Here is an 18,376-nt window from a genome sequence, read left to right as displayed (position 1 = left end):
CTAGTAGTAATATTAATCAGACCCAGTTCAGAAGAGAATTTTGAATACTCAGAATCTTATGGTTATGAATTTTAAATTAAATTTTTAATTAAAATTTATAAACTTTTTTCCTTATAGATAAGTGAGGTGATTACTAAAATAAGCGTAAAAACATATCACAATAGGACATAGTTCTGCTGGGCAAGTGGAGTGGAAATACAAATTCAACTAGAAAAAAGAATAATATAAAACTTCCAATAATTTTTTGTTGAGACAAAGTCTTATTCTGTCACTCAGGCTGGAGTGCAGTGCGTGATTGGCTCACTGCAACCTTCACCTTCCAGGCTCAAGCAATCCTCCCACCTCAGCCTCCTGAGTATTTGGGAGTATGGGCACGTGCCACCATGCCTGGCTAATTTTAGTATTTTTTTTCTAAAGATGGGGTTTTGCTATGTTGACCAGGCTGGTCTCATATTCATAGGCTCAAGCAATTAACCCACTACAGCCTCCCAAAGTGCTGGGATTATAGGCTTGAGCCACCATGACTGGCCAGTTTCTAATAATTGTAATATAGGATTTGCTTATATATTTTTAAAAAATGAATGATAGTGAGTAACCAATTAGGTATTCTGTTTTATTAGGTGTATTGAAAACAGTGATATGGTCGGGCACGGTGGCTCACGCCTGTAACCCCAGCACTTTGGGAGGCCAAGGCAGGTGGATCGCCTGGGGTCAGGAGTTCGAGACCAGCCTGGCCAACATGGTGAAACCCCGTCTCTACTAAAAATACAAAAAATTAGCCGGGTGTGGTGGCATATGCCTGCAATCCCAGCTACTTGGGAGGCTGAAGCAGGAGAATTGCTTGAACCTGGGAGGCTGAGGTTGCAGGGAGCTGAGATCATGCCATTGTGCTCCAGCCTGGGCAACAGAGCAAGACTCTGTCTCGAAAAAAAAGAAAAGAAAAAGAAAACAGTGATGTAACAGTTTTATTTTAAAAGGCCAATATTTATAAAATACTGTAATTATGTTAGTTGCATATAGAAATTGTATTTGTTGCCCAGGAGTTGGAGGTTGCAGTGAGATGTGATGGTACCCAGGCTGGAGTGCAGTGGTCCTCCTGGGCTGGAGAGATCCTCCTGCCTCCGCTTCCCAAACAGGTGAGATTACAGGTGCCCACCATCACACCCAGCTAATTAAGAAATTTTTTTCTTTAGAGATGGGGTCTTGCTATGTCGCCCAGGCTAATATAAAAAATTTCAAATATTGATGTCAAAAATGATGGAAGGGATACATAGGTTTTCAAAAGTTCCTCTGGGAAACTTGTGAGCAAAATGGTCAACGACCACAGCAGTAATCCATCCTCCTCCCAGCTGGCAGGAAGAGCTTGGGCACAGGAGGGCCCAGGGCTGGGAGCAAGAGGTGGGCTGGGGTGGGAGAGAGCGGAGGCACTAGGACTTCCCCCCAGGGCAAGAGAGCTGCCTGGCCACTTGTCCCCACAGGTGCAGCCCTGACCTGAGCAGCAGGAGGGATCCTGGGGCGGGGCATCCGCCAGCATGCGCTCGTCCCCAGCCTCGTTCTCGATCACCAGCGAGGTCAGCGGGGTCACAATGTGGTGATCTAGAGACATCTGCAGGATCGATCTTGTAATTCTTCTCTTGGCGGCAGCTGTAGGAGCCAGGCTTCTGTATTCAAGAAGTAGAGGTGTTACGGAGCATGGCCGCATTGGAGGGGGAGCGCAAGTCAGCTCCCCGACCCTGCACCCCACCGCTGCTGGGGTCTAATCCTAGGGGTGGGGCAGAGCCGCAAAGTAATCAGGAAACAGAACTCACTGGCTTCGAGAAGCTGAGTATTTTATCTAGCTAAGTCCCAAGGCATTATTTATTTATTTACTTATTTATTATCATTATTATTTTTGAGACAAGGTTTCGCCCTGCTGCCCAGGCTGGAGTGCAGTGGCACAGTCACGGTTCCCTGCAGCCTCAACCTCCCAGGCTCAAGAGAGCCTCCTCCCTCAGCCTCCTGAGTAGCTGGGACTACAGGCACATGCCGCCACACCAAGATAATTTTTGTATTTTTTGTAGAGATAGGCTTTTGTCATGTTGCCCAGGCTGGTCTCAAACTCCTGGACTCAAGCGATCCACACGCCTTGGCCTCCCAAAGTGCTGGGATTACAGGCATGAGCCACGCATCTGGCTCCCAGGGCATTTTTTTAAAACTTTATATTTTAGAGCAGTTTTAGGTTCGCAGTAAAATTATGCAGAAGGTATCAAGATTTTCCATGTCCCCACTGCATACACACGGTCCCCCATATACACAGCCTTCCCCACTATCCACATCCATCCCACATCAGAGTGGTGCATTTGTTACAATGGAAGAAGCTGACACATCATTATCATGCAGAGTCCACAGTTAACGTGGCTGACCCTTGGTGGTGTACATTCTATGGCTTTGGTTAAGTGCATAATGACAGGTGTCCACCATTGGGGTATCATATAGGGTATTTTCACTGCCGTAAAAATGCTCCGTGCTCCACCTACTCACCTATCTCCCACTCCCCAACCTTTAGCAACTACTGATCTTTTTATAGGAATTGTTTTAAAATCAATATTTAACTTCTGCAACAATTTGCTATATATCTGTAAATACATCCAGTGTGCTTCTGTCAGAGCGGGAGCTATTTCTCATTTACTTCACGGTCATAGTTTACAGCCTTGCGTATTTCTTCTACTCTTGTCGACATTAGGGATTTTCTCTATGAGTTCAGTCATACAACTGCATTTCATTTTCCCAGCCTCATTTAGACCCTGTTCCGTCTTCCTGAGAATCCTATCTTATAGATGGTATGAGGCTTGGGAATGGGAACTTTTATCAAACACCTCTGTGTAATTTTGATGCAGGTGGTTAACCATCCATTGCTCTGGGGATATAGTTTTCATGTTGGAGAGTTGAGATGCAGCTCGGCTGAGAAGTCAGAGGGGCCATGGATGAGCATGGGGGAGCCCTTCCTTAGGGAACATCATAATCACATAATCATTAAATTCTCTTTGGACAAGAAGCCGTTTTCAAGAGTAAATGCAAATAAATGATTGATACATGAAGCAACCAGAGGGGACATAGATGAGCATAGGGGAGCCCTTCCTTAGGGAACATCATAATTGTTAATAATCATCAATTTCTCTTTGGACAAGAAGCCATTTTCAAGAGTAAATGCAGGGCTGGGTGCAGTAGCTCACGCCTGTAATCCCAGCACATTAGGAGGCCGAGGCGGGCAGATCATGAGGTCAGGAGATCGAGACAGTAAATGCAAATACATGCCTGATACATGAAGCAACATGGATGAATCTCACCAACATCATATTGAGTGAAAGAAGCCAGAAACAGAGGAATACAGATTGCATGATTATGCGAAATTTAGGATCAGGCAAAACTGATGATCACAGACATTGAAAGAGTGGTTTCCACTAGAGGAGGGGGGCAGGTGTTGAGGGAGGAGAACAAGGGAACCTACATCTGGATCTGGGTGGTGATTACATGGATGGTAGATATAAAAATCCATTGAATGGTGCACTTAAAATTAATGCATTTTGGCTGGGCGCGGTGGCTCACGCCTGTAATCCCAGCACTTTGGGAGGCCGAGGCGGGCGGATCACAAGGTCAGGAGATCAAGACCATCCTGGATAACATGAAACCCCATCTCTACTGAAAATACAAAAAAATTAGCTGGGCATGGTGGCGGGCACCTGTAATCCCAGCTACTCAGGAGGCTGAGGCAGGAGAATGGCGTGAACCCGGGAGGTAGAGCTTGCAGTGAGCCGAGATGGCGCCACTGCACTCCAGCCTGGGAGACAGAGCGAGACTCCGTCTCAAAATAAATAATAATAATAAATAATAAAAATAAATAATTTAATGCATTTTGCACACTTTACTGTATGTTATACCTCAATAAAGAAGAAAAAGAGTGAACCCAGCTTTCTCTAAAGTGTTCAGAACTAGTGGAGGGTAACAATCCAAGCCTGTGCTAGTGTGCTGTCTTTCTTGCTTCCAAACTCTTTTTGTGTATGACTTCATATATTCCTGGTGGACATTGCAGTTTTGCAGATCTCATGGTGTGGGTACTCTTCTCTTCTTACCGTTCAGCTAGCAGTTGGTTGATGGTTAGATAGGCCCACAGTTTCCTGGTGAAATCAGGATCTGCGTGCTTGTCTTTCGAGAGAAAATCCTGCAAGTCGTCCATCTGGGCCAGGGTCTCCAAGACTAACTGCGTGTTAGCCTAGATGATGGAAGGTTCAGTTGAGAGACACTGGGTAACGGAATTATAGTTAATTGATTCACATTTTTAGTACCTGCTGGGAATGAATGGGAATAAAAAAGAAACAGAAGGCAAAGCCTACTGAGGAAGGAAATGCATTCCTGTGCTTGGGATTGGGCTTGGGTGAAAAGGTCAGGATTTATGGAATAGCTGGGAAGATGGCAGAGATATTCTCATGCCTTCTCCATCACTGATTGCTTCTGTTCTACACCCACGATTCCAGGTAGGCAGAGCTGACATTCAAGAGGGACTGTATCTAGGGGGCCAATTAGTAGATAGAATAAGCGGATAAGTGGAAGTACCGAAGTCGCCGTGATAACGCTCTCTATTTGATCCAATTTAGCAGGGTCAAATTTTCCTGCCACCACAATCTCTGAACCTCCAAAGTAGTTATGGAAATTGTTTTGAGTGACGTCCGTGACTGACGTATGGGGATAGTTGAACTGAACATTCCGGAGCAATGGAGTGGAGACTTGGTTGTAGAATTTCTACAATTCACAGAGAGAGAGAGAGAAATTATGTTCATACTGCTTTGTAGATCTAAAGCATTTTATTTTATTATTTTATTTTGAGACGATGTCTCACTCTGTTGCCCAGGCTGGAGTGCAGTGGTGGGATCTCGTCTCACTGCAATCTCCGCCTCCTGGATTCAAGCAATTATCCCACCTCAGCCCCCCGAGTAGCTGGGATTGCAGGCATCAGCCACCAAGCCCGGCTAATTTTTGTATTTTTAGTAGAGACGGGTTTTCACCATCTTGGCCAGGCTGGTCTTGAACTTCTGTCTTTTGATCTGCCTGCCTCGGCCTCCCAAAGTGCTGGGATTACAGGGATTACGCCCAGCTGATCTAAAACATACTCTGAGATTCTTCAAAGGATCAGCAGATACCTCTTAATTTATTCACACAGGATGTCTGGGACAAGGGAAAATGCTCGTAATTATCAGATTAAAAACAAAGAGAAGACAAAGACTTGTTGAGAACATTACCTTTGATTTAAGAGCCTGGCATTTTTTCCCCTTTCTGTCATGGTCAGTGAAAAACTCTTGGGCAAACTTGTGATAAAAGTCAGCAGGAGGTCGGGCATGGTGGCTCGACCTGTAATCCTAGCACTTTGGGAGGCCAAGGCGGGTGGATTACCTGAGGTCAGGAGTTCGAGACCAGCCTTGTCAACATGGTAAGCCCCATCTCTTCTAAAAATACAAAAATTAGCCGGGCATGGTGGCACACACCTGTAATCCTGGCTACTCAGGAGACTGAGGCACCAGAATCACCTGAACCCAGGAGGGGGGGGTTGCAGTAAGCCGAGATCGTACCACTGCACTCCAGCCTGGGTGACAAAGCAAGACTCTGTCTCAAGAAATAATAATAATAATTAAATTTTTTAAAAAGTCAGCTGGGTTAATATTCCCCAAATCAGAATCTTATCTCTTAGTTGTTCCCAAATTTAAATATGATGCCTGGTACTGACAAAGGGCGGGGAAAGACATCTTCTTTCCCTACATCATTTTCTCATCTATTTAGTCAAACAAGTAGTTTGTATCTTTTCGATATATGTATTTTAATTTAAAAAAATTATTTTTTGAACAGATGGATCTCACCATGTTGCCCAGGCTGGTCTTAAACTTCTGGGCTCAAGTGATCGTCCCACCTTGGCCTCCAAAGAGCTGAGATTACAGGGATGAGCCACCACACTCAGCCTGTATCTTAATACTTAAGAAAATTTACATTGTGAAAAATTGATACCAAGATGCCAATGCACGTTAAAGAGAAAACAGTTGGCCATGATGATAAGAAGACCAATTGCTAGTGGGGTGGGAGAGCTACAAGGAGCTTTGGTGATGCTCAGAAGACCTTTTTGTTCAGGGGGTAGGAAAGCTGTTTCCAACACCCATCTGCCTCATACCTCACTGTTACTGCAGAAATATGAGGGTGGGAGGAAACGTGTGAGAAAGGAACTGGGCACTTTCCTGATCCTTGCAACCAAATATTGCTGAGATCATGACCATTTTGAGTTAAGTTCAGTTATGCATCATACATGCATCAGATATGGGTAGTTAAATGATTTCCAGTGAAGAATAAAAAAAGAACAGAAGAAAATGTTGCCTTAAGCTGGGAAGACGTGTCCTGGTTTCCATAAATCCTTTGTGCAATTCCATGGTTTTCATTGGACAGTCTCTTCAAAAAATCATAGTCCACATCAAATCCCATGCCCAAACTGAACAAGGAGATATTGTCTTGGATGTTCTCCTTCACGTTTTTCTGAATTTTTGACAGTTTTAGTTCACCTAAAGTTGGTGATGTCCGAAAGGAAAAGAATGAAGAAGTAATATCATAAATTTTCTGGAAAATCCAGGGAGGGCAGTTTAGTAAAATGTGTCCAACTTAAAATTGCATTTACCTTTTGACCCAGTAACTCAATTTCTACGAGTTTTTCTTAGAGATGCGCTCATATATGTTGAAATGAAGTGTGGGTTGTGTTGCATAGCAACATTATTTGGGAATAGCAACATATTGGAAACAACATAAATATGCACCAGTGAGGGTGCTTGGTTAGATGATGATACATTCAAACCGTGAGATACTATGCAGTTATTAAAAAGGACATGGAAACACCTTATGTATGTATACCAGACAATCTCAAGGGCATGTTTAGAGGAGAAAAAAAAAAAAGGGTAAATATCAGGGTACATAGGAGGCATTTGCATGCATGCATGTATAAATGTATGTATGTGTATGTATGCATATACACATACATGTGTGCAAACATGTATATATAGTATACAGGCATGCATAAACTATTTGTGGAAAGATACACAAGAAACTGTAACCAGTGACTGATTCCAGGGACAGCAACTGAATGGTTGAGAAACAGGAGTGAGAAACCATAATTAAACCAAATTATGGTTTAATTTTTTTTTTTTTTTTTGAGACGGAGTCTCACTTTGTTGCCCAGGCTGGAGGGCAGTGGCACCATCTCAGCTCACTGCAACCTCTGCCTGATGGTTTTAAGTGATTCTCCTGTCTCAGCCTCCCAAATAGCTGAGATTAGAGGCACACGCCGCCCTGTCAGGCTAATTTTGTATTTTTAGTAGAGATGGGGTTTCGCCATGTTGGCCAGGCTGGTCTTGAATTCCTGAGCTCAGGTGATCCACCTATCTCAGCCTCCCAAAGTGCTGGGATTATAGGTGTGAGCCACCATGGCTGGCCAGTTTAATATTTTAAACTATATTTCCTTTTCCACCTTATGATTTTATTCAAAACTTGAATTTTAAAAGTAATCTGATCTGAGGGAGAAAACATTGGCTCTACAACAAATACATGACACTGGCTTATTCTAGTCTCATTATTAATAAGATGGTTGCTCTCTGGCTTTCTAAAGCTCTGACTGCCATTGTTTTTGCCTCATGCATTTTCATTCCACTTGGCTGTGTCAGAATGTGTTAGACTCGGTCCTAGTCTGTACAACAGCACACTCGGGCAAACAATCTGGCATTCGCTATTACTTACAGTGGCCAGAATAAAGACACAAGTAAAACAAAGATAGCTTGGCACAGTGGCTCACACCTGTAATCTCAACATTTTGGGAGTCCAAGGTGGGAGGACTGCTTGAGCCCAGGAGTTGGAGATCAGCCTGAGCAACATAGTGAGACTTCGTCTCTCCAAAAAAAAAAAGAAAAAAAAAGAAATTAGCTGAGTGTGGTGGTGCACACCTGTAGTCCCAGCTACTCAGGAGGCTGAGGTAGGAGGATCACTTGAGCACGGGAGGTTGAGGCTGCAGTGAGCTGTGTGTGCTCCACTGCACTCCCTCCTGGATGACAGAGCAAGACCCTGTCTCAAAAAATAAATAAAATAATGTAACAAAAATAAAAATAAATAATAGAAGTAGGGAGATGTTGCTGCCATTTTGTAGAAAGAAAAATGTTTAACCTCAAGGTTGTGTCAGAGAGCTGTCATTTCTCTAGCTGCAACTGGGAGAAGTGTGGAGAATAATAGGGAATATGCTACTGTGGCCTCCAAAGGTACTGCTGGGAGATCTGGGATCAATACTCATCATTCACCACCCCCATACACCATCTTCACATACCTCAAGTTGAGGAAATAAATGCATTTCCCTAGAATGCATCAGCAATCCTCACAACATACTATTAAAATTCAGACTCAGATTTCCGCATATTGTGGAGGTGGAATTGAGGCATTCAAGAGCGCCCTTGCTGTAAGTGTCTGAGCAGTAGCTTAAGGGGTGAGGGCTGCAGGATCAGAAGACCTCCTTTAGGAAGCATGGGTTTAAAATGTTCTAGAAACTCAGGCAAATGCCATTAGAGTTCCCCTTTTAGGCAAACCACCATTCCAAGAAACAAAAGTGAAAAGTGTTTGTCTTGAGAAAGTTGAAGTGACACTTGCCCACTGTTGGATCTCCATCAGAAACCAAAATGATCAGCGAGACGGAGTTGGGGTCTAACAGTCCCAAGTTACTGGCTTCATTCAAAATGAAGATTGCCCGCAGGAGTGCTTCGTTGATGTTCGTGCCTGTTGAAGTAGCATAATGAAACGTTGGGTATGCGTTCTCGCCACACACAGAAAATCCCATCCTGGATTCAGACTCGTATGTCGGCTGATCACTTATCCATCAGTTATTCCATGCCAAAATCATTTCATTGCTTTCTGAGTGACACCAACTGTGCTCAAGCTGGTGGTCCCCCAGTGCAGTGAAAGATTCACTTTGAAGTAAACTATCCCCTTAGAGATGAATTAGCCCTTTCAAAGCACAGACTGTTAGTTTGTTAAACACCAGATTAAAGTATCCAAATCAGCCTTGCCAAGATACTCTGAAGACAGTAACATTTTATGCTTTATGCAGGCAATAAAGAAGGCCAGTATCACTGAACCTTTTTCTGAGAGATTAAAATGATTCAAAGCTTGTGTGGGCTGGATTATAAATTCTACTTTCACTACAAACTTAGCATTCATCCATTACCAATAAATGTATTATTTAAGATAGGCCCTTGAACACTGGGGAAAGACCACTGTGATGGGAATAATGCTTCTTAAGTGAATCATGATTTGAACCCAAAGGAAGTTTCTCCTTGGGCTTTAGCCCAACACACTCACCTCCACTGGGCTGGATTTTCTCAATATACCTCTTGGCATCTGAAACCTGTGTTTTTGTAGCTGAAATTAAATCATTTCTCCAAGTTCGAACGTTCTGGTTGAAATCAATCACAGAGAAACGGTCTTCTGCTCTGAGGTCATCCAATATGGTCTTCATTGCTTCCACAGTCTATTTCAATAGAGAATAAAGACAGGTCCCATTACAGAAAATCTGAGCCTCAGAGGAACTAGGAAGACCAATCATTGATCCTGGTCGTCTTTCAAGTTCTTCTCAAGCTAAACTTCTTCCAGAAAACCTCTGGAGCCCACCTCAGTCAATGCAGACCTACCCCTCATTTATTCTGGGCATGTACTGTTGGCTTTTTGATACTTTTACTATCTTATTTTGTTTTGCACAACCAGTTTGACTAGTCTTTATGTTAAGGATCACAAACTTCGAGTGCCACCTTTATAATGCCTGAAAATAAAATACATTTCTCAAGTCCATCTACTCACCCAGTCTCTTAAACTATTTCCTGATCTTTCTCTTTTTTTTTTTTTTGAGACAGAGTCTCGCTCTGTCGCCCAGGCTGGAGTGCAGTGGCACAATCTTGGCTCACTGCAAGCTCCGCCTCCCGGGTTCACGCCATTCTCCTGCCTCAGCCTCCCGAGTAGCTGGGACTACAGGCACCCGCCACCACGCCTGGCTAATTTTTTGTATTTTTAGTAGAGACGGGGTTTCACCGTGGTCTCGATCTGCTGACCTCGTGATCCGCCCACCTCGGCCTCCCAAAGTGCTGGGATTACAAGCGTGAGCCACCGTGCCTGGCGATCTTTCTCTTTAAACCACCACCATCACCCTCTTTCTCTAGCTTACGTGTGATGACTTTGATTCCAGCTCCACTGAGAAACTGAAGCAGACAGAAGAACATTCCCACAGACTCCCGCTACCATAAAATCCCAACTAGCAATATTTGTACCTGCACATTTTTCTTTCCTACCTGATAATAAAGAACAATTAGCAGTATTTCTACCTAATGCAAACCCATCTACTCATGAACTAGATTTCATCCCCTCTCTTTGACTAAAGAACATGGCTCCAGCAATTGTCCTTTGCCTCTTCAATTTCCCTATTCTATTGGTACATTTCCGTCAACATAAAAACACGTTATTTCTCACCCATGTGCATCCACTTTCTTCATTTCTCAGCTTTCTTCTGCAATAAAATTCCTTGAGGAATTGTCTAAACACGCTGCCTCCAAATCTTCTCTTCCTATTCTCTCATAAGCCCAATCCTTTCGGGTTTTCATCCCTGTCACTCTACTGAAACTGCCCTTGTCAAGGTCACCAATGATGCTAATGTCGCTAAATCCAAAGGTCCGTCTTCATTTCTCATGCATCAGCAAGTGCTCTCATCTCCCTCCTGAACACAAATTCCTCAACTGTTTTCCAGGGCCTCATTCTCTCTTTATTTTTCTCCCCCACTTACTAATTGTTTTTATTAGTCTCTATCACCAATTATCCTCTTCTTCCCAAATTCCCAATATTGGAATGTTCTGTTGTCTGATCTTGGCTCCCTTGTCCATCTAGACCTTGGCATTCTCATCTAGTCCCAATGCTGCCAGTACCTTCTATGTGCTGGTGTGTCCTAACCATGTGTCTCCACATCTCACTTTTGAGGAGGCTTCCATGGCCAATGTGGGTATTTAATAGACATCTCAGACTTTGGATCCAAAACCAAACTGGGACATTCCCTGCAATGTCTGATTCCATCTCTGTCTTTGCCAACTCATGGATGGCCACTCCATCCTTCTAGTCGCTCAGGCAAAGTCCTGGGACATCTTTCACTTCTCTTTTCTTCCCTTGCCTCACAGCTAGCCCTTCAGGATATACTGTTTACTCTACCTTCAAAACAGATTCCGGAATCCAGCTCTGATCATGACTGCACAGGCGTTCCATGAGCCACCTTGCCTCTCACTTCTCAGATCTCATCTCCCGCTGCCCCTCTCTACTGGCATCTCTCTCTGTTCTTTGCACACTTTCGACTTAGAACTGTTGCATGAGCTGTTCATTGCATTTAATTCCCTTAGTTATCTGCACAACTCTCCCTTCACCTTCTCAGGGTCTCCTCAGAGAGATTCTCCAGGAAACCACCTATTTATATGACAAGCCTATTTAAAATTGCATCCCCCTGCAATTGCCACTCTTGATTTCTAACATACACTTCTTTTATTTAAAAAAAAAAAACTTTTATCATAATGCTGCCATTGAACGTACTTGTCCATTCGTACTTGTATGTGTATTGTTTATTCTCTGTACCCTCTCCCCCAGATGTAAGTTTCATAAGCACCCAGAGGGTAGCAATGCGTTTTTTGTTTGGTTTCTGTTTTTATGCTTTGGGTCTGTTTTGCTCACAGATGAACTAAGTGTATGACACATAGTAGGTGCTTCATAAATATTTGTTGAATGAATGAATGATGGAAGGAAGAAAGCAGTGAATAAACTGTTGTATCAGAGCAGTGGTTCTCAATCAGAGTCAATTATTCCCCCCAGCAGACATTTGGCAATGTCTGACGTTATATTTGCTTGTTATGATGCAGGGGAGGTTGTGCTACTGAAATTTAGCAAATAGACCATAGACCATGCTGCTAAGTATCCTGCAATGCACCAGACAGGCCTCCTACAACAAGGAATGACCCCATCCAAAATATCAATAGTCCCACTGCTGAGAAACCCTGCCTGGGAGTACAGACCCAGGCAGGCAGGGTCTGTGAAAGACAGGGTCTTCTTCTTCATCTTCTTGTTTGTCTTCATCTTTTTTTTTTTTTTTGAGATGGAGTTTCACTCTTGTTTCCCAGGCTGGAGTGCAATGGCGCGATCTCTGCTCGCTGCAACCTCCGCCTCCTGGGTTCAAGCAATTCTCCTGCCTCAGCTTCCCGAGTAGCTGGGATTACAGGCATGCACCACCACGCCTGGCTAATTTTGTATTTTTAGTAGAGACAGGGTTTCTCCATGTTGGTCAGGCTGGTCTCGAACTCCCAACCTCAGGTGATCCGCCTGCCTCGGCCTCCCAAAGTGCTGGGATTACAGGCGTGAGCCACTGCGCCCGGCCGACAGGGACTTCTTTTAAGTTCCTTATAGATCTTAGGGTAGTAGTGAACTCTTGGGTGGTCAAAAATAGTTGCCATATGACTGGTTAGTTGGTTGTTCAACTTGGTTGAATGGATGAATGGGTTGATGGATAAGTTAAATCATTTCCTTGTTTGGTCTTTAGAATTGCATCTATACATCTCACTTATCACTGAGTAAGCCTATATTGAGCTCTGAGCTGGAAAACAAGATGGATAGCTGCCCTCAAGCAATTACAATATAACTAGAAATAATATGTATATATCGAATCAATAGTTACATGTGGACAATGACAAGATATTATAAAAAACATGTAGAAGAGCAAAAATGTGACTGATCATTGAAAGAAGAGGTTATATAGAGATTACATTTTTCAAAGTGGTGAGTTTTGAGACAATTTTTCAAGGAAATATTGGATAGAGAGTGGAAAAGAGGAAGCGAAGGAAGAGGAAACAGGAAAGAGGAAGAAGAGAAGGCAGGGAATTTTACACTGGAGGAATGATTAGAAGATGGAGGTGTATGTCCTGTGAAATGCAATAATCGCAAAATGTTAGGAAGAGTTTACACTGGCAGTCAGTAAGCACAGTCCCTGAGCTTCAGCCCTAAGTAGGGAGGAGGGGTAGAATGATTGTATTTTTAAGAGGTGATCAAAGAAGATAGGGAGTCCCCCCAACCACTGCAAAAAAGGGGGTACTTACTTGTTTCATTTTAACTCCCCACATGGAGCCACTCACATCGATGACAAAGAGGATGTTTTTGGGAATTGGGTCCAGGTTGTCAGGAGCAAAGAAGTGGACAAAATATCCATTAAACACCTGAAAAATATAACGTATTTGTGAGTCAAATCATGATTCGTGTTTAGAAGGTAGGAAGATGGGGACCTGGGGACTCAGAGAAGAGAGGGGTCTCCAGGGAGGAGGAGGTGGAGCTTGATGTGCATTTGCCTCCACATTTTCCTACTGCTCCCCCACCTCCTCTCCTGTGAGGGTCAAGACCTTCCTAGGAGAACATTCTATTCCACTCCACTCCATGCTGCTCCACTCCACGCCACACCACGCTGTGCCACTCCACTCTGTTTCACTCCACTCCACTCCACACCACTCCACTCCACGCCACACCATGCCGTGCCACTCCACTCTGTTTCACTCCACTCCACTCCACACCACTCCACTCCATGCCACACCATGCCGTGCCACTCCACTCTGTTTCACTCTACTCCACTCCACACCACTCCACTCCATGCCACACCATGCCGTGCCACGCCACTCCACGCCACTCCACGCCACTCCACGCCACTCCACTCCACTTGACTCCTCTCCACACCATGCCACTCCACTCCATGCCATGCCACGCCACTCCACGCCACACCACTCCACTCCACGCCACGCTGCTCCACTCCACTCCATGCCACTTCACTTCACTCCACTCCACTCCACGCCACTCCACTCCACGCCACTCCACTCCACCCCACTTCACGCCACTTCACTCCACGCCACTCCACTCCACCCCACTTCACGCCACTTCACTCCACGCCACTCCACTCCACATCACTCAGTCTTTACAGAGAGCCCCTGTTCCAGGCGCCCTGCTAACCGGCGGTTAATCAGGCAGGGTCCCCACCCTCAGGAGGCTCCCAGCCAGCAGAGGATAAGGGTAAGTGGAGGCAATGTGCAGCGCAGCGTGTTAATCACCATGATTAGTCAGTAAAGGGCTCGGCAAGAGCCCAGTGTGCATCTAACGCACACGCATGGGACGGTTCTCTAGGAAGCAGCATCTCCACTGGGACCTAAGGATGAGCTCAGACTCAGCCACTCTCTTAGAGCTGGGCCAGGTTGAGATAGTGGGGAATGGGGAAGAGAGTTCCAGACAGTGCAGCCCCAGAGATGAGAAAATATGGCATATATGGGGCTCCATATGTGGTTCAGCAAGATGGGGCTGTAGAATCCAAGAATTCAGGGAACTAGGTGGAGAATCAGCAGGACAGATCACGAAGGACGTGTATGGGCCACTTTAGAAAATTCGGATTTTTCTTTTTCTTTTTTTTTTTTTTTTTTGAGACGGAGTCTCGCTTTGTCGCCCAGGCTGGAGTGCAGTGGCGCAATCTCGGCTCACTGCAAGCTCCACCTCCCGTGTTCACACCATTCTCCTGCCTCAGCCTCTCCAAGTAGCTGGGACTACAGGCGCCCGCCACCACGCCCGGCTAATTTTTTTGTATATTTAGTAGAGACAGGGTTTCACCGTGGTCTCGATCTCCTGACCTCGTGATCCGCCCTCCTCGGCCTCCCAAAGTGCTGGGATTACAAGCGTGAGCCACCGCGCCTGGCCGAAAATTTGGATTTTTCTTGAAGTTAACGAGCGGCTGCCCCAGCTGGACTCCTGACCATCCTCTTTGTCTTCTGCTGCAGACTTGCTGACTGGCTCACCTAATTCTCTTTCCTCTGCCCTTTGGCTGCCTCTTTCCAGGAAACTACAGTGTCCAGGTACAAGGTGTGTGCTCCGCTTGCTGTCCCTAGAGAGACTCTTGGAGTTTTTGGGTACATTCTGAGAGTCCTCACCTTAGTACAAAGAAAGGAAGACACACATCTAGGACATGACTAAAGGGGAAAGGAAACTTTTCAAGAAACTTCATGATAAACCTCAGCCCTGAAATTCACCGCTGGCTCTTGATCTTTCTAGACTGTGGATGAGCCTTCCTCCTCACCCCGTAATCTCTGTGCTTTCTTTGATTATCTAATTGCAAAGGGCCTTGGGAGCCTATTTAAAATTCCTGTTCTGTAATTATTCCATTGTTCTTCATATGAGGCCCAGGAATGCCCTCCTGGGACAAGAGCATGAGACCCTATGACCTTTCATTTAGTTTTTCATACATAAAAGATAATGCTTAGCAGTATATTCAAAGAATATGATTTTAGTCCCTTCTCTGCAGCTAGAAACACTTGCCCTGGCAGCTAGAAACCACCCACAGGCCTGGGAGTTTGTTCAAAAAGGAGCAGCTCTTTGGCACAGGCTTGGCAGTAGAACCAGAGCCTGTGTGCACTCACCTCCAGTTCACCAGCCTTCTCTTCTCTTTTCACGTCATACAGCACCACCAGTTCCCCATCTACCGCAGTCTCCCGGCAGCTAGGGCATATTTTCTGCTTTGCTACTGTGGGCTTGAAGGAGACGTGTGCCTAGAAAGAATGGTGACGTCACAGCCTCTGCCTCTAGCCCCTTCCCAGTGCTTGGCGCTGCCCCTTCTCCAGCACACAGGGAAGAGGAGCTGCCCAATGGACGTTCTGCATCCCCGCGACATCGGTGGACCCATTACTGATGGGAAGGACATGCCAGGGCTTTTGCGGGGAGCATCTCCAGCCTGCCATGCTGTTTGCAAGGTTTCAGGCCTTTTTAGAAGAAAGCCAAAGAATTTCCTTCATCCCCTGTAGAAGGGCTGACTATGTGCTTTGGAAAGAGTCTGTGAAATGTTTTAATGTTCTTAGAGGAGTTTCTCCTTACAGGAGTCATCATTGGTTATCACTGGCCATTGAGGCAGAGAGCTGAACATGTCTTGCTATGGTTAACGAATGAAAATCCGCCATATAGGATGTGAAAGCTGTCCTTTAGCTACTGTTTAAGCAGGGGACTGAGGGGGAAATGAGACTCAAAAAGGGACAATCTCTGGTCAAAATGGAAGGAAACCACCGGGAGTGTTCTGTGTATCCTGGGGAGACCCTAGACTCTGCTTGGGGATCCCCATTTCTTCAACAGTGTCCTCAACTCAACACCAGCCTGCTTTTCTATTCTCCAGAGCACAGAAGGAGAACAGAACCCACGATCCAGAGGCCCCGTGGATGCCTGGCAACACGCAGGGCTCAGGGTACCTTCTGTTTTCCTTTAGAAATGACCGGAACACCATCGAAATGGCCTTCGAATGTGTCGAGAACATGAAGAAATCTCAGTCCCTGAGGTTCGATAACCCACACATCTACCTAGAGATGCAAGAGAAAATTACCCAAAGCATTAAAAGTCTTTAAAGTCTTTTTAAGCAAGAAGCAAAATTACAAATAAGTCCTCTGATGCTTTTCTCCTCCGCAGGTTTCCCGGGCACGACCCCACGAACTCTCCTGCAGGATCTGCAAGTTCCTGCGATGGGATTCATCTCACCACAGAGGCTTAACCCCCTTCTGTCAACTCAGAACTCTCCTTCTGCTGCCTCACTCCCCTAGGAGTCAACTCCCTTCCTCATTCTGTTCGAGTCTTTTTATTTTTAAGAGCATTTGCATTGTTAGGGAAAAAAAGAATTCCTTCTTTTTTTTCCCCCTCATTGTTAAATAGCACTGCATCTACTCTGTAGACCTGCCGTTGTTAAATAGCACTGCATCTACTCTGTAGACCTGTCAAAAGTAGACCATTTCCCCCAAATCTTGGGTCGTTTTATTTCTTCTCTGTCTTCTTGCTTTGAACAGAGCTCATCTAGGGAAATCCCCTTTGGTGATTCTTGACCAAACCACAGTCATAGCTGCCATTTTTTTCTTTTTTTATTTAATTCTATGATTTGTTTGTTTATATTTTTGTGTATTTAATTTGAAAAATTTGTATAAATTTAAGGAGTACAAATGCAGTTTGGTTACATGAATATATTGCACAGGCATGAAGTCTAGGCTTTTAGTGCAACTACCACCCAAGTAATGTACCTTGTACCCGTTGAGTAATTTCTCATCCCTCACCCCACTCCCACCCTCCCACACTTCGCCCAAGTCTCCCCACTCCCGCTCTCCCACACTTCCGAGCCTCCAATGCCTATCATTCCACACCCTATGTCCCCATGTACACATTATTCAGCTCTCTCTTATAAGTGAGAACCTGTAGTATTAGATTTTCTGTTTCTGAGTTACTTAGCTGCTATTTTTTTTTTTTTGAGACAGGGTCTTATTTTGCCATCCAGCCTGGGGTACAGTGGCATGATCATAGCTAACTGCAGCCTCGATTTTTTGGGCTCAAGCTATCCTCCTGCCTCAGCCTCCCAAGTGGGTGGGACTACAGGGGTGCACCACCATGCCTGGCTAATTTATTTATTTATTTATTTTCAGTAGAGGGGAGGTATCGCTGTGCTGCCCAGGCAGTCACTTAATTTTTTGTTAATATTGTTATCATCAACAGTCTCAATGATTGTCTCCTCCTAGGCTGAGATGCTAATCACATCTAACCATTGCTTCAAATTATTTACCACAGGATTCATGGCATTGAGGAAGAGAATATGGGTTACTGACACTCATCCATCATCAGTACTGGAAAAACATCCAACAACACACTTAATTGTACAGAGCATCTTGGCCAAGTCACGTGCGCTGGATGGCGCTGCATTTGCCTGAAGGATGGGCATCTTTTTTTCAATTCACACAAAAGCACGGTATGTGCTAGGAGTGGCCCAGAAAAGAACTCAACAGCATAGACTCTGATAGTGAACTGATGCCAAACAGTGGGCATTATTGATCCGACGAGCAGCTTTTCAAATGGTAATTAAAGTTTCATCGTGATTAATTCATTCCCTTTCGTCTCCCATGTCTCCGGACAATGAGAGACACGGGAGATGTCTGCTTCACTCTCCCATCTGCCAGGGGGAGGGGCATGTTGGCCTCTGTACTCTCTTAGGTTTCCTCTTGCCTAGCTCTGCCTCTTACACTAAACAGTCATAGGATGTCACAAAGATTTGAGCAAAGAAAAGAGCAGGTTAGTCTTTATAGCAAGAGATGAAGATGACAGCAGAGGTGAGTTCAGATGGATAGTCATGCAGTGGATGCCCGAGGCACTGCTCCCTTGTGGTGATGATGCCTGGGATGGCAGGAAAGACAATTCACTTAACCTTCATCAAGCTCCTGTCATTGGCCACATATTA

General features: G+C 44.9%; 1 protein-coding gene across 1 annotated transcript in view; it reads right to left on the bottom strand.

Moving 5' to 3' along the window:
* Positions 1-18,376, bottom strand: part of ITIH2 (inter-alpha-trypsin inhibitor heavy chain 2) — a 47,866-nt gene that overhangs the window by 13,930 nt on the left and 15,560 nt on the right. The window contains exons 7-15 of the mRNA XM_055296471.2: positions 16,362-16,469; positions 15,546-15,674; positions 13,203-13,319; positions 9,397-9,565; positions 8,689-8,814; positions 6,391-6,572; positions 4,591-4,776; positions 4,110-4,249; positions 1,492-1,661 (exon numbers count right to left, since the gene is read on the bottom strand). Of these exons, the coding sequence (XP_055152446.1) occupies positions 1,492-1,661; positions 4,110-4,249; positions 4,591-4,776; positions 6,391-6,572; positions 8,689-8,814; positions 9,397-9,565; positions 13,203-13,319; positions 15,546-15,674; positions 16,362-16,469 (1,327 nt within the window). The remainder of the gene's footprint in view (positions 1-1,491; positions 1,662-4,109; positions 4,250-4,590; positions 4,777-6,390; positions 6,573-8,688; positions 8,815-9,396; positions 9,566-13,202; positions 13,320-15,545; positions 15,675-16,361; positions 16,470-18,376) is intronic.

The sequence above is a fragment of the Symphalangus syndactylus genome, chromosome 10 (assembly GCF_028878055.3).
Source record: "Symphalangus syndactylus isolate Jambi chromosome 10, NHGRI_mSymSyn1-v2.1_pri, whole genome shotgun sequence".
Classification (NCBI taxonomy): Eukaryota; Metazoa; Chordata; class Mammalia; order Primates; family Hylobatidae; genus Symphalangus; species Symphalangus syndactylus.
The sequence above is the reverse complement of the archived record's forward strand: the minus strand, read 5'-3'. Positions and strand labels throughout refer to the sequence as shown.